The sequence below is a fragment of the Anneissia japonica genome, unplaced genomic scaffold (genome assembly GCF_011630105.1).
Source record: "Anneissia japonica isolate Jap-2015-1 unplaced genomic scaffold, ASM1163010v1 scaffold287774_len439945_cov178, whole genome shotgun sequence".
Classification (NCBI taxonomy): domain Eukaryota; kingdom Metazoa; phylum Echinodermata; class Crinoidea; order Comatulida; family Comatulidae; genus Anneissia; species Anneissia japonica.
Window position 1 is genome coordinate 315,413 of NW_022725867.1, and position 14,452 is coordinate 329,864.

The 14,452-nt window shown below is 35.0% G+C and overlaps 1 protein-coding gene across 1 annotated transcript in view; it reads left to right on the forward strand.

Moving 5' to 3' along the window:
- LOC117112946 (E3 ubiquitin-protein ligase MYCBP2-like) overlaps positions 1-7,708 on the forward strand; it is a 52,905-nt gene extending 45,197 nt beyond the window's left edge. Inside the window, exons 66-70 of the mRNA XM_033256165.1 lie at positions 658-843; positions 1,235-1,342; positions 1,684-1,995; positions 2,861-3,026; positions 3,978-7,708. Of these exons, the coding sequence (XP_033112056.1) occupies positions 658-843; positions 1,235-1,342; positions 1,684-1,995; positions 2,861-3,026; positions 3,978-4,093 (888 nt within the window). The 3' untranslated portion in view covers positions 4,094-7,708. The remainder of the gene's footprint in view (positions 1-657; positions 844-1,234; positions 1,343-1,683; positions 1,996-2,860; positions 3,027-3,977) is intronic.
- Positions 7,709-14,452: the final 6,744 nt, after the last annotated feature.

Sequence of the window (14,452 nt, forward strand, 5' to 3'; positions counted from 1 at the left end):
TGTTATATATATTCAACCAATACATGTTTTTGCTACATATCATATATAAACAATATCTAACATTAACAAGTTTACTGAAATCCATTAATGAATGTAAAGTTGTCAATTTTATTTCATATTTCCTTGCTATAATTATACATAAACCTGTAACTTATTATTATAATATATTACAATATTGGAACTCCCTTCATCAACATATAAAAGCTGCTCCTTCAACCTCTCTTTGTAAACTAAAATACAAACATATTATTATTATTATTATTATTATTATTATTATTATTATTATTATTATTATTATTATTATTATTATTATTATTATTAATAATATTATCTCCTTATGCTGTGTTTATCAATAGACCAGTTGTTTATTAATAGACTAGTTGTTTAAATGTAAACATAAGTATACAAGGAGTAATTGAAGCATTTAATTATGTTTTTATTTCTTTGTGTCCAGTCAGAGAATACTGTTTTTTTTTCTCCTTTTTTTGTGTTTACTTTGTTATATATTAACAGTTAACTGTGTTATTGCTAAGTTTTGGGTCAATCCAAAACCTTAATTGGCTTATCTGACTCCCTCCCCCCTCTTAATGGTAAAAAAAAAGCTTGTATTGATGTTCAATAAACAATGAGAAACTATTTGAATTTGAATTTTATCAGGGGTATGCTGAAACAGCTTGTATGAAAGTCCATTCCTGTGAGCACATCTGCGGGGGCATAAAGGGCGAAGAGAAACATCTAGCATGCCTACAGGGGTGCAGCGGTGACCCCACCCTTAAGCAAGACTCAGATGATATGTGTATGGTATGCTTTACAGAAGCCTTATCCTGTGCACCTGCTCTCCAGGTGGGTTCACTATTATAATATCTGAAGCAATCATTTGCATATTTTGTTAAACATTTGCATAATATCATAGTGTGTTTGCATAAATTCCAGGCAATCTTTCAGCTGCTTTTGTTTCACTTCTGTTAGGCCATTGGCCCATAAGAGTAATCATACAGCTATCTAACTTATGTAAATATTTGTATATATATTGTAGAACATTTCTGTTTTGAATAAAGCAACCTGTGTCCTATCCAGGATTTTTTGGCTGCGAGGGGTGGTGGGGGTGGGGGAAACACCCCTTTTACCTCTCACTGAATCCACCACCAGAAGGGTTACATTGTACTTCTTGTACACCTTATGCATATAAAATACCAAACAATTCATGAGGTTTTTTTTCCTTATAATCACACAGCTCGAGTGTGGCCATGTGTTCCACTATCACTGCTGCTTGCGTGTCCTTGAGAAGAGGTGGGTAGGACCTCGCATCACCTTTGGCTTCGTCTTGTGTCCAATCTGTAAAGTAAGTATTTAGAATAATTTTCAAACAAACTGCGAACGATGTTTATAATAATAATTATTATTTGGCAAATAAATACAGTAAAGAAACAAAATGGTTTGCCCGGATAGGGAATGGGCAAAAGACACTGTGTCATGTCACCATCATATTTTATCATCATCATCACAGGCCTTATATGTGATACACACTATTAGAATCACGATTTTTTAGTTTTCTGTTGTTTACCACATATAAAAATCAATGAACACATATATAAATCAGTGAAAACATCTATGTAAATGAACTAGCCACCTGTATCTTGTTTACATAGAATTTCTAATCATTTGTGCTGTTGTTTTTTCCAGGTGGATATGGAGAACAAAATGTTGGAAGCTATGCTTGAGCCAATTAGAACTCTTCAACAAGATGTTAAGCGAAAAGCTCTGATGCGCTTGGAGTACGAAGGTTTGAATAAATGCGAGGCCATCACAATGCCAGGTGCTCGCTTCTATCAAGACCCTGCTGGGTTTGCCATCAACCGCTATGCTTACTATGTTTGCTTCAAGTGTAAGAAAGCTTATTATGGTGGTGAGGCGAGGTGTGATCAGGGTGGCGTACAAGAGTATGACCCTGCTGAGCTGGTTTGTGGCGGATGCTCAGATGTATCAAGGGCTCAGGTAAGTCAAATTTTTATGTCAAATGATCTTGATATGGGCATGTGCAGTTCAAAATCAAATCAAATCAAATATGCATTTATTTTCCATACAATACAGTAATACAGTAAATAAGAATGCAAATTGAAAAAAAAAAAATATATTGTATGGAAGGAGGCTACAGTATGTTCTAGTAGAGTTCAAACTACGAGTTGGCTTATTTATTAAAAAATTATCACTTTGCTGAAGGCAAATGTTAATTTTGTTGTTCAATCATAAATTATAGGCAGTGGCTATTGTTACTTTAAACCAATCAATTTATAATGCATATTGAATGTTATTGTATGTATGGATTGTATTAGGACAATAATATCCAATCAGAATTAGGAATTGGTGTAAAATTAGCCTCGACTTATTTTCACAGTAAAAATTACTACATGAAGCTTGCAATGTCAAAACCAGCGTATTGTCCCTAAATGTTAAACTGAGTATTTAGCAAAGAATGTGCCAGTATTGTATACTTTAGTACAGAGAAGCTGTAATACTTTTACTCGTAACTTTGGCAATAGCAAGTCGATTCCAGTAAATGACCCATCATTTTAAAGCTTATAATGTGCAGAATATGAATATATTAAAAAGTCAATGTTCATTTTTTAGTCACTGATTGGTGGTTTTGGGAAGTCAAGCCTCATATTATGTTATGTTATATGAGGTTGAACCTCTTTGTATTGGTTTTTAAGATGTACAGTAATCTCTACTCTAAAGGCTGGGAGCCTAAAGAGTATAATAAATGCAGACTTAGCATCCGGACAAATGGTTAACTTTCTATTTATTATTATTATTATTATTATTATTTATTATTATTTATTTATTTATTATTGTTTTCTAGATGTGTCCAAAACATGGCACAGATTTCCTGGAGTACAAGTGTCGGTATTGTTGTTCGGTGGCTGTCTTCTTTTGTTTTGGTACCACTCACTTCTGCAACGCTTGTCACGACGACTTCCAGAGGATTACAACTATTGCAAAGCAAGACTTACCGAGATGTCCTGCAGGTAAACTCACCTCAGACCACAATGGACTTTTCCACCAAGCCCCTCCCCTTAGATTAACGACAGTGTTAAAACATACGCAAGCACATGTGCTTGTGGGACAACATGTGTATTTGTAGTACGCGCTCATATTTGTAGCCTTGTTCTGATTGGCTAGTTGTTAAGTTTGACACGCTGGAAAGGTCTATTATCGGCATCATCAAGATTTCAGATTCCATTGTCACATACAACATAGTACATGAAATTTTTATTCCAGACCTAAGAATGCACAAAATGTACATACAAATTAAATAACAAGACAACTATAAATATAAAACTTTACATACAGTGCAAAAAATATATAAATAACAGTTAAATTAATAATATACAATATATACAGTACAGTGACAATGGATAAAAATGAGTTGTATGCTAATGAATAGAGGTAGAAGATTTTAAATATTATTGACAGAGTATAAAAGAGATGAATCTATCTTGTGAATTATTTGTTACATGACAGGTGTCAATAATCAGCAGCATCATCATCACCATTACACATCATAATCACTATCGTATTCATCACAATCATCATAGCTGCAGCAATATTCATCATCAGTATCTTTATCATTTTTATTATTTTCACACAGTGTCATCATATTTCTTATTAGGAAGCTTTCGATTTGTTTGACAACACAATGCGAGAACTGAATCACTCATGCATGACCATTCTACTGGCCGTCCTACGTTCTCTGCATACATAGATTTGGCCAAAATGCGTCCTAGAATCCACTCGACAAGGAGAACTTGACGTTCTCGCGCATGCGCAGATGACTATTAGTAACGCCATTACATTGTACGTCCTACTGTCGTCATGCAATTGAAAGCTCTCTATTCTCATCATTGTTTTCATTATCATCATCGTCTTCAGTATCATTGTCTACACACATTTTTATTATTATGCAAATATCTCGACAGGTCCAAAGATTACGCAGTTGGAAGGAGACGAGTGCCCGTTACATGTGGAGCATCCAGCTACAGGGGAGGAGTTTGCCCTTGGGTGTGGAGTCTGTAGAAATGCACACACATTCTGAACACAAGTCTTGTATGTTAGGCCAACAGATGATGTGCAATAAAGCAAACAATCCAAGTCCCGCTCAGGTCAAAGGGCTTCACATTTACAAAGGTCAAACACAATGAGCTCCACAGAGGTCAAAGGTAATCTAAGAGCTTTATCGCAAAAGCAAGTCCAAGAAAGCTTGTTGCAGCTCTATACAGGTCAAAGGTCTTCAGGTTTGCAAAGGTCAAACACAAACAGCTCCACAAAGGTCAAAGGTAATCTAAGGGGTTTGTTATCGCATGTATCAAAGATTTAACCTTTGAAGTACTTATAACATAGAATAGTAATGAATACATTTGTGAAAAAATCAGTGATGTCATAAAGGCTGTTTCATGTTGGCATGGTAATATGAAGGTTACTATGACAGGGTTAATGAATCAGAATCAACATCAACTTTATTTGTTGTCTCGGAATTACAGTGTAAGCACCGCTAATATTTACCTTTGGCGTGGTTAACAGTTGCCATGGTAATGTTAATTGTTGGCATGGTAATTGTTACCATAGCCTCATTTTCCCACATCTTTATAAAATTATAAAAGGTTGACATTTTTTTAGGATTTAATACAAATTCTATATAAATATAATTTTTATCATCAGTAATCATTTTATTGTATCATTAATTTGCCCTGTTTAGTCTGGGTTTCATCTATTTTTGTGAGATTTTGTTATTGTTATTGATGATGATTTTGATGATGAAATACTTGTAATGATTAAGATGGTGATTATGATGATGTGTACTGCCTTGTACAGTGCACAAGAACCTTGAAAACTAAGACACTGAATGAAAAAGTTTTTTTTTTTTGCAAGAGAAAGAATGTGTTATATATATATTGAATTATATGTCTTTTCATGTTAAAGTCAATTCGACACTTGAATAGAGGGCGCTAGACTTGTTTTAAATTAAAGAACTTGACATAATATTGATTGTTGCTCACAAAGATAGAGGGCGCTTGACTTAATATTTGTTCAGTATTGGAAGTTTATTTTGCATTATGTTTAATAGTGTGATGGTGACCTAATGATTTATGTTGATGAAATTGATTTAAATGTGATGAGAATGGTGATATTGGTGTAGAGGTTGTAGTGATAGAACTGTGTCAAATTAATTACTGCAAATATGCTTATATTGTGGTTTCTTGAATACGCTTAAATGTGTTCTGTACAGGAGGTTTGTGTTTTTGAAAATTATTAATTAATTAATTAATTGATCAACTTGTCTCATGTAAAAAGGAAACCAAACTCAAGTGCAATGTTTACTTGCTTAAACTCTGTCCACACTATCAAATTTGCCCATATATAGTCATGATGTGCCTATATATGGTCATGATGTGATGTCATCATGACCATATTTAGGCATGTCATGTTTTTTGTTGAATAAAATATGATAGTCTGGAAAGTTCTTTACCATGTTATGTACAAAAAAAAACTGCTTTACCATGTTATGTACAAAAAAAAACCTATTGTATTCGAGTATGTAATTAAATGTAGCTTGCTTATCAATACTTGGATATGTTAAGTTTAAATGGAATAAATTTACGGAAAATATTTATTTTGGTTAATGTTTGTTTGACACTATTTTTTACTTGGAAAGAAAATTGTTTGAGAAGGATTTAATTCTTCTGCTTGTGGTGTAAATCGCTGAAGCTAATATTAAAATACTTTATGAGCCTGTTAATGTTTAAATTTGTAATGTTTATGTACATTAATGTAGATAACATAGGACATATGCTGACAGTGATGTTGTACATTAGCAACCATATTAAGCATTATTATTGAGTTTTTTTGTTTTTCCAAATGAAAATTTTTAAAAATTAGCTGCATTTTTTGTTGTGTTGATAATTTAATGGTGATGTTTGTGTCAGTGTTTCTCCGTTTTAATCCATTTACCATAATTTGTAAGATTATGATCTAACTTTGCAATGCTATGCAGTTTGATATACTTAAGCTACAGTAAGTATGTTTCCTTATTCAGTTATGTTGGCTAACTTGTCCAGTTATGGATGGTTTTTAATTAATTTATGTTATTGTGTTTAATATTGTTACTTATTCAGTTGGTTAATTTATTCAGCTATAGATGTTTTTAGTTGATTTATGTTTATTATTGTGTTTATTTTTGTTACTTATTCACTTAAGTTTACTGAGTCATGCTTACTTATGTTAAGTATTGAATTAAATATGGAACTTTTTAGTATGGTTAATAATTTCAATTTAAGTACTATTTAGGCCAATAGTTTGCCTATTTTATTTTATTTGTTTATCATTGATTTAAAACAAGAAAATATATAAAACATATGCATATGAGTAATATGTTAAATGTTGAATGTTCTGATGATGTATGTTCATTAATGTAATAATATTACTGGGATGATGAGCTGGTTTTGGGCATTAATGTTGCAAAAAAAAATCAATTTTGATTATAGAATAGAAGTTTACCACCACTATTCTGTTTAATCAGAACCATTAATCCTGAATCAATGTTATGTATACAAATACTTAATACTCATTAGGCCAAATAAAAAAAAATATTTTGTAGGCCACACCCTACCGACCCAAATATTATGAAGCTCGGGGGTCGGCATTTTAGTTTTGTTTTTTTTTTACTACAAGGATCAATATTTTTTTCATGAGCTAATAGGGCTGTCTGAAATAGCCTTGAACTAGGCTAGGAGGCCAATGCCTATCCTATTTTGGTGCATGGTACGCGATGTGAATCCAAAATTGTATTATTTTGTGTATTTTATACCTTTTAAGCGTAAACACATTTTTGGTTTTAAAAAAAGCTTTTCCTACTGACCTATACATTTTTTTTTATTTTCCCAAAACGTGGCCAGCACAAACAATTTTTTTTTGGCCTTACTGGAGTATATATACATGTTCACTTGGAAACATTTTTAGTGTACTTTTGGAGTTATTTGCTTAAATATATTGAAAACCAATGTTGTATGACCATTGGCTGACGAATCCATCTCTGCTCTCCGTAAATAAGTGCTTGACAGTGTGAAGCTGTCTGTTGAATGATGTTGCCAGACTGAGTGGGTCATCATGCAAAACGATCGGTGGGGTGTGCATCGTCGGGTTGTGTTCTGCGTGGAATAACATCGGCCAACAATCAGTGTGTGCCCGACTTTACAGTGTATTGTATACAAGTCTGTATATTGGGTATATCCAAACCCAGTGCTTCTCCCATTCCATGCTGGGGCTATACATATATACTGAATCTGGAATGATTTTTTGAAATATTTAAAAATGGATACATTAAAACCATTATCTAGTCTTGTCTGACTAAGCTATTTGGGTATTCTGTGTAATACAGTTCTCTTTATACGTAGGTCACAGGGGTGGATCCAGAATTTTTCGAACAGGGGGTCACAACAGTTCAGAATAGGTAAGTGAGTAGCACATAACATTGATTTGCATTGAAATTTTTTTTAATTTTGAGGGGGTTGGGGCACATGTTCCGTGCCCCCTACTGGATCCGTCCCTAAGTAATAATCAGATTTGTAGAAACTGTTAATGAAATGAGTATGTTGAGAGCCCTTTATATCTCAGTCTATGTTAGTGCACAACAAAAACTAAATGCTTAAAATTATACTTTGTCAACTGTCTTCTTAAGCTGTCACACAATGCACACAAAACGTTAAAAAAATATACTACCACCAGATAGGGGGCGCTCTATTAGAATTCGAACATGGTTGAAACTCGCCTTTTAAAGGACGACCTCTAGGTCCTTGTAGTACTTTTTGCTAACACAATACAAAGAAAGGTGGGAGCCTACTTTTGAAATAGGATTTCGATCCAAAGAAACACGGAAAGTCGGACCTCTTGCATCTCCTTACTTTTTGGGCTTGTATGACCGTCACATAACAAATCCATCACCACTCTGCTTGCATTTGACAACGCTATCTTTTGATTTCTGATTCTAGAATCATGAAAATATTCACGATTTTTGTGATATAATTGAGTGTAGGTAGCACAGGTGTGGCGCCAGAGGTGGGTTGTGGGGGGGGGGGGCTGGGATCTATATCCCCCTCCTCGGAGAGGCCTAGCGCCCCCCCCCCCCGGTCCGGGAAGTCGAATACATTTCGTCGGGGAATAAAATTTAAAAAAAATAAAAACAATATTTACATATTTACATATCTGTTCGTTTAGCAACCATATTGCCTTCATTGACCTATTTGTGTACCGTTTGTGTTAACTTTTCATCACTATAATAACAAAAACGACAACAATAATAATAATAATAACATAAATTCACGTTTATTTTAAGTTATCCGACTACCGTATATTACTTTGAATTACCAGGGGGGTTCGTTGGGTTCGAAGCAACATATATATTCATTCTTCAATGTAAATTAATTACGTTCAAACATCTATTGTAACGTAAGTCAGCCGAACAGTGTCAAGTGTCAAAACAGCGTTTTGACACTATTGTTAAAATGTCAGTGCATATTAATGTTATGTATTGAAATAAAAAATATACAAATGCCCCTCCCCCAGTTTGAAAAATTCTGGATCCGCCCCTGTTCAATGGGACTAATTAAAAATGGTTTACGTTCTACTATGACAAATGCTCGTTTGGGTATCCTCATGATGCTTGGAATACATCTTGATCGGGGAAGCGACCTCGTGGTTTACAGATTTCAGGCAAAATTTCGAAAATTTGTAACTTCACTTTGAATTAAAAGCTTGTACTGCGACGTTCCCGGTGACATTGTGTTTTCTTAATTCATCGTAGTATAACATTGTCACAAATTGGTGGCCTTACAATTTAACAACCTGAAAATGGTGAAGAAAAAAAATTGTCAAAAAAAAAAACTAAGAGCTCATGGTTTCTCCCAAAAATTGTCGTTTTTCCCGGATTCGGCCGGGCTTAATCATCCGATTTATTGTTATTTAAGCTTAAAAATAGGCTTTACGTGGCATTTATCAACCTGTAGAGGACTCTCATAATCTGAAGGTGTCATGGAATACAGAACAACCGGAAAATGGCGGGTTCGAAAAAATCGTCAAAAAATATAATGAGCAATAGCTCATGGTTTTTGACGAAAATCGGCCAATTTTTAACCTGGTCGTTTTTCCTAGATTCGGCCACATGGGCCTAATTGAGTATCATCTTATTTATCGCTATTTAAGCTTAAAACGAGAATTTATGTGGCATTTATCAACCTACAGAGGACTCTTGTGATCTGTAGGTGTCATGGAATACGAAACAACTAGAAAATGGCGGGGTCAAAAAAATCGTCCAAAAAAAAGTATGAGCTATAGCTCATGGTTTTTACGAAAATCGGCCAATTTTTAACCTTATCGTTTTTCCTAGATTCGGCCACATGGGTCTAATTGAGTATCATCCGATTTATCGTTATTTAAGCTTAAAACGAGGATTTATGTGGCATTTATTAACCTACAGAGGACTTTTGTGATCTGTAGGTGTCATGGAATACGAAATTTTGTATTTCGATGTTTTTACAAACATAACATCTGCAGTGCAATCAATAATATAGTTATCAATTCTCGTCATCCAAATAATCTTACTTTCATTCATCCATTTGCCCGCACCGTTGCACTTAAACATTCATCTATTCATTCATTTCCTGTGTATTGGTCATCCCTTCCAAACCGAATTAAAGACGATGCTGTAAATTGTAACCTAAAAGTTTTTTTTAAAGAGGTTCAAATCGTATCTTTTTAGCATTCAGATGTAGATATAATTTTTATATTTTTTTGTTACTTTTTACAAATTTTAACTTAATATATTGTAAATATTTTTGATGTTTTTGGTGTTTTGCTGGGACTTCTGACTCATTGAGTCACAGAGGCTATTGCTTCTTTAGAAGTCCCAGGACCTTTGTGTCTAATAAATAAATAAAAAAAAAATGAAATGAAACAACTAGAAAATGGCGGGGTCAAAAAAATCGTCCAAAAAAAGTTTTGGTTTTTACGAAAAGCTCATGGTTTTTACGAAAATCGGCCAATTTTAAACCTGGTCGTTTTTCATAGATTCGGCCACATGGGCCTAATTGAATATCATCTTATTTATCGCTATTTAAGCTTAAAACGAGGATTTATGTGGCATTTATCAACCTACAGAGGACTTTTGTGATCTGTAGGTGTCATGGAATACGAAACAACTAGAAAATGGCGGGGTAAAAAAAATCGTCCAAAAAAAAGTATGAGCTATAGCTCATGGTTTTTACGAAAATCGGCCAATTTTTAATCTGGCCGTTTTTCATAGATTCGGCCACATGGGCCTAATTGAAGATCATAATATTTATCGTTATTTAAGCTTAAAACGAGGATTTAAGTGGCATTTATCAACCTATAGAGGACTCTTGTGATCTGTAGGTGTCATGGAATACGAAACAACTGGAAAATGGCGTGGTCAAAAAAATCGTCCAAAAAAATGTATGAGCTATAGCTCATGGTTTTTACGAAAATTGGCCAATTTTTAACTTGGTCGTTTTTCCTAGATTCGGCCACATGGGTCTAATTGAGTATCATCCGATTTATCGTTATTTAAGCTTAAAACGAGGATTTAAGTGGCATTTATCAACCTATAGTGGACTCTTGTGATTTGTTGGTGCCATGGAATACGAAACAACTGGAAAATGGCGGGGTCAAAAAAATCGTCCAAAAAAAAGTATGAGCTATAGCTCATGGTTTTAACCAAAATTGGCCATTTTTTAACCTGGTCGTTTTTCCTAGATTCGGCCACATGGGCCTAATTGAATATCATCTTATTTATCGCTATTTAAGCTTAAAACGAGGATTCATGTGGCACTTATCAACCTACAGAGGACTCTTGTGATCTGTAGGTGTCATTGAATACGAAACAACTAGAAAATGGCGGGGTAAAAAAAATCGTCCAAAAAAAAGTTTTTACGAAAATCGGCCAATTTTAAACCTGGTCGTTTTTCCTAGATTCGGCCACATGGGCCTAATTGAATATCATCTTATTTATCGCTGTTTAAGCTTAAAACGAGGATTTAAGTGGTATTTATCAACCTACAGAGGACTTTTGTGATCTGTAGGTGTCATGGAATACGAAACAACTGCAAAATGGCGTGGTAAAAAAAATCGTCCAAAAAAATGTATGAGCTATAGCTCATGGTTTTTACGAAAATTGGCCAATTTTTAACCTTATCGTTTTTCCTAGATTCGGCCACATGGGTCTAATTGAGTATCATCCGATTTATCGTTATTTAAGCTTAAAACGAGGATTTATGTGGCATTTATCAACCTACAGAGGACTTTCGTGATCTGTAGGTGTCATGGAATACGAAACAACTGCAAAATGGCGTGGTAAAAAAAAATCGTCCAAAAAATGTATGAGCTATAGCTCATGGTTTTAACCAAAATTGGCCATTTTTTAACCTGGTCGTTTTTCCTAGATTCGGCCACATACGCCTAATTGAATATCATCTTATTTATCGCTATTTAAGCTTAAAACGAGGATTCATGTGGCATTTATCAACCTACAGAGGACTCTTGTGATCTGTAGGTGTCATGGAATACGAAACAGCTAGAAAATGGCGGGGTCAAAAAAATCGTCCAAAAAAAAGTATGAACTATAGCTCATGGTTTTTACGAAAATCGGCAATTTTTAATCTGGCCGTTTTTCAATCTGGCCGTTTTTCATAGATTCGGCCACATGGGCCTAATTGAATATCATCATATTTATCGCTATTTAAGCTTAAAACGAGGATTTAAGTGGCATTTATCAACCTGTAGAGGACTCTTGTGATCTGTAGGTGCCATGGAGCTATAGCTCATGGTTTTTACGAAAATCGGCCAATTTTAAACCTGGTCATTTTTCCTAGATTCGGCCACATGGGCCTAATTGAATATCATCTTATTTATCGTTATTTAAGCTTGAAACGAGGATTTATGTGGCATTTATCAACCTACAGAGGACTTTTGTGATCTGTAGGTGTCATGGAATACGAAACAACTGCAAAATGGCGTGGTCAAAAAAAATCGTCCAAAAAAATGTATGAGCTATAGCTCATGGTTTTTACGAAAATTGGCCAATTTTTAACCTTATCGTTTTTCCTAGATTCGGCCACATGGGTCTAATTGAGTATCATCCGATTTATCGTTATTTAAGCTTAAAACGAGGATTTAAGTGGCATTTATCAACCTATAGAGGACTTTTGTGATCTGTAGGTGTCATGGAATACGAAACAACTGGAAAATGGCGGGGTAAAAAAATCGTCCAAAAAAAATGTATGAGCTATAGCTCATGGTTTTAACCAAAATTGGCCATTTTTTAACCTGGTCGTTTTTCCTAGATTCGGCCACATGGGCCTAATTGAGTATCATCCGATTTATCGTTATTTAAGCTTAAAAGGAGGATTTAATTGGCACTTATCAACCTACAGAAGGCTCTTGTGATATCTGTAGGTGTCATGGAATACGAAACAACTAGAAAATGGCGTGGTCAAAAAAATCGTCCAAAAAGAAGTATGAGCTATAGCTCATGGCTTTTACGAAAATCGGCAATTTTTAACCTGGTCATTTTTCATAAATTCGGCCACATGGGCCTAATTGAATATCATCTTATTTATCGTTATTTAAGCTTAAAACGAGGATTTATGTGGCATATATCAACCTACAGAGGACTCTTGTGATCTGTAGGTGTCATGGAATACGAAACAATTGGAAAATGGCGGGGTAAAAAAATATGCTTTAAGTGGCATTAGTATCGATCTGCAGAGAAATATTATAAATTATAAAGTTCAGATAGAAGTACCCTCTACAAATGTAGGCCTACAATTGTTTCATATTCATAAGTTGTGTGTTTTAAAACATTTATTTATAAACATGATTTTAGTAGTTTTTATTTTAGATAAAGGGCATCTCTTAATTCCAACACTAACCCTAACCAATAACTTAACACACATACCAAACCTAAACATAAAATTAGTTCCCACACTAACACTAACATAATTCCCACAAGTTGCAAGTAAGTGTGTTCTGTTCTTTAGTATTCAAGTTTTCGCTCCTCGTACGCTGGTTACTTAAATGCACGATGGAACTACTTGCTCGGCCCCAGCCAACTGAACGGAGGGAGGAAGCAGTGCGACCCCTAAGCCATGATGATGCACTGAACCTAGCATGCCATCCCGAGTGCCTGTCAGTTGACCGAGACTCCCTGTGCATCTCCCCTGCAGTCTGTTAATCGCCTAGTCCTGTCAAGTATCACCGCCAAGCAATCATCAATGATGCCGCAAGGCTAAGTACTCAACCTCGCCAAGGACCGGGTCTTCGCCAAGGCCCGAGCCCAGACTCAGCGTAGGGTTACCGGCGTATTACCGACAAGAAGCCTCGTCGACCCCGGAACCCGTCAGGGAGAGAGTCAGGTGTTTAACACTCGCTTGTGATTAGAATATATTTGGTTCAATTGTACGTATTGTATTGGTGTTATTACCTGCAGAAGCAATCAACGAGGATATATTAGGCATATTTATTGTATTATTGTACAACGGAATTGCTTTTTTTGCCTTATTGTTTACAATAATTTTTAGTAATTTTAATGAACATTCAGTATTATCTTATCAGTATTAAATTTCATATAAAAATAAAGGCTACTGAAATGCAAATGATGAATATGGAACAATTGAAATGTGTAGAGGGCGTTTCTATATAAACTCTAGCCAAAGAGCGAGACTTTGAATAATAATAAATAGAAATCACTTTTTTTTAAAGCAGCTGTAGGTGCCACAGAACGTAAAACTTCTAAAGTTTTAATTTCAGAATCGGCTGATTACTGTGTTTTGATTTTTCTCCAACTTTTTGAGGCCCACGGATCAGCTCGCCTTGAATCCATCACTGGGATCTATAACACCTCAGCCCACCATGGTTGGGCTGAGGTAAGAAAATCTATGATTATGCACCTCAGGTGGCCGAAAATGGCACTCGCGAATTTAATTTAACAATATAGAAATTTCTAGTGAAACCTATAAAAAGAATAGAGATCGGAGTTTTGAGTACGTGGCGCGTTATTGACACGCAAGCGGCAGGGAAAAACACTCAAATTCCTCATGAAAAAGCTTATAAATGCAGTTAAAAGTCTTGTTTGTACGACAAATTAGAGGCAGTCCTAAATTGGTCAAGGAGTTTTGGTGGATGGATTTCTGGAACGTGTGAGAGTGTCTTGAATTTTCTACTCCTGAAAATGTGGACCTTTGGTGATTTGGTGGGGGGAGGGGAGGGAGTGGTGCGTACGCACCGTTAATGTGGCATTTATCAATTTGCAGAGGACTCTTGTGATGGAATACAAAACAACTGGAAAATGGTGGGGTCAAAAAAATCGTCCAAAAAAAGTATGAGCTAT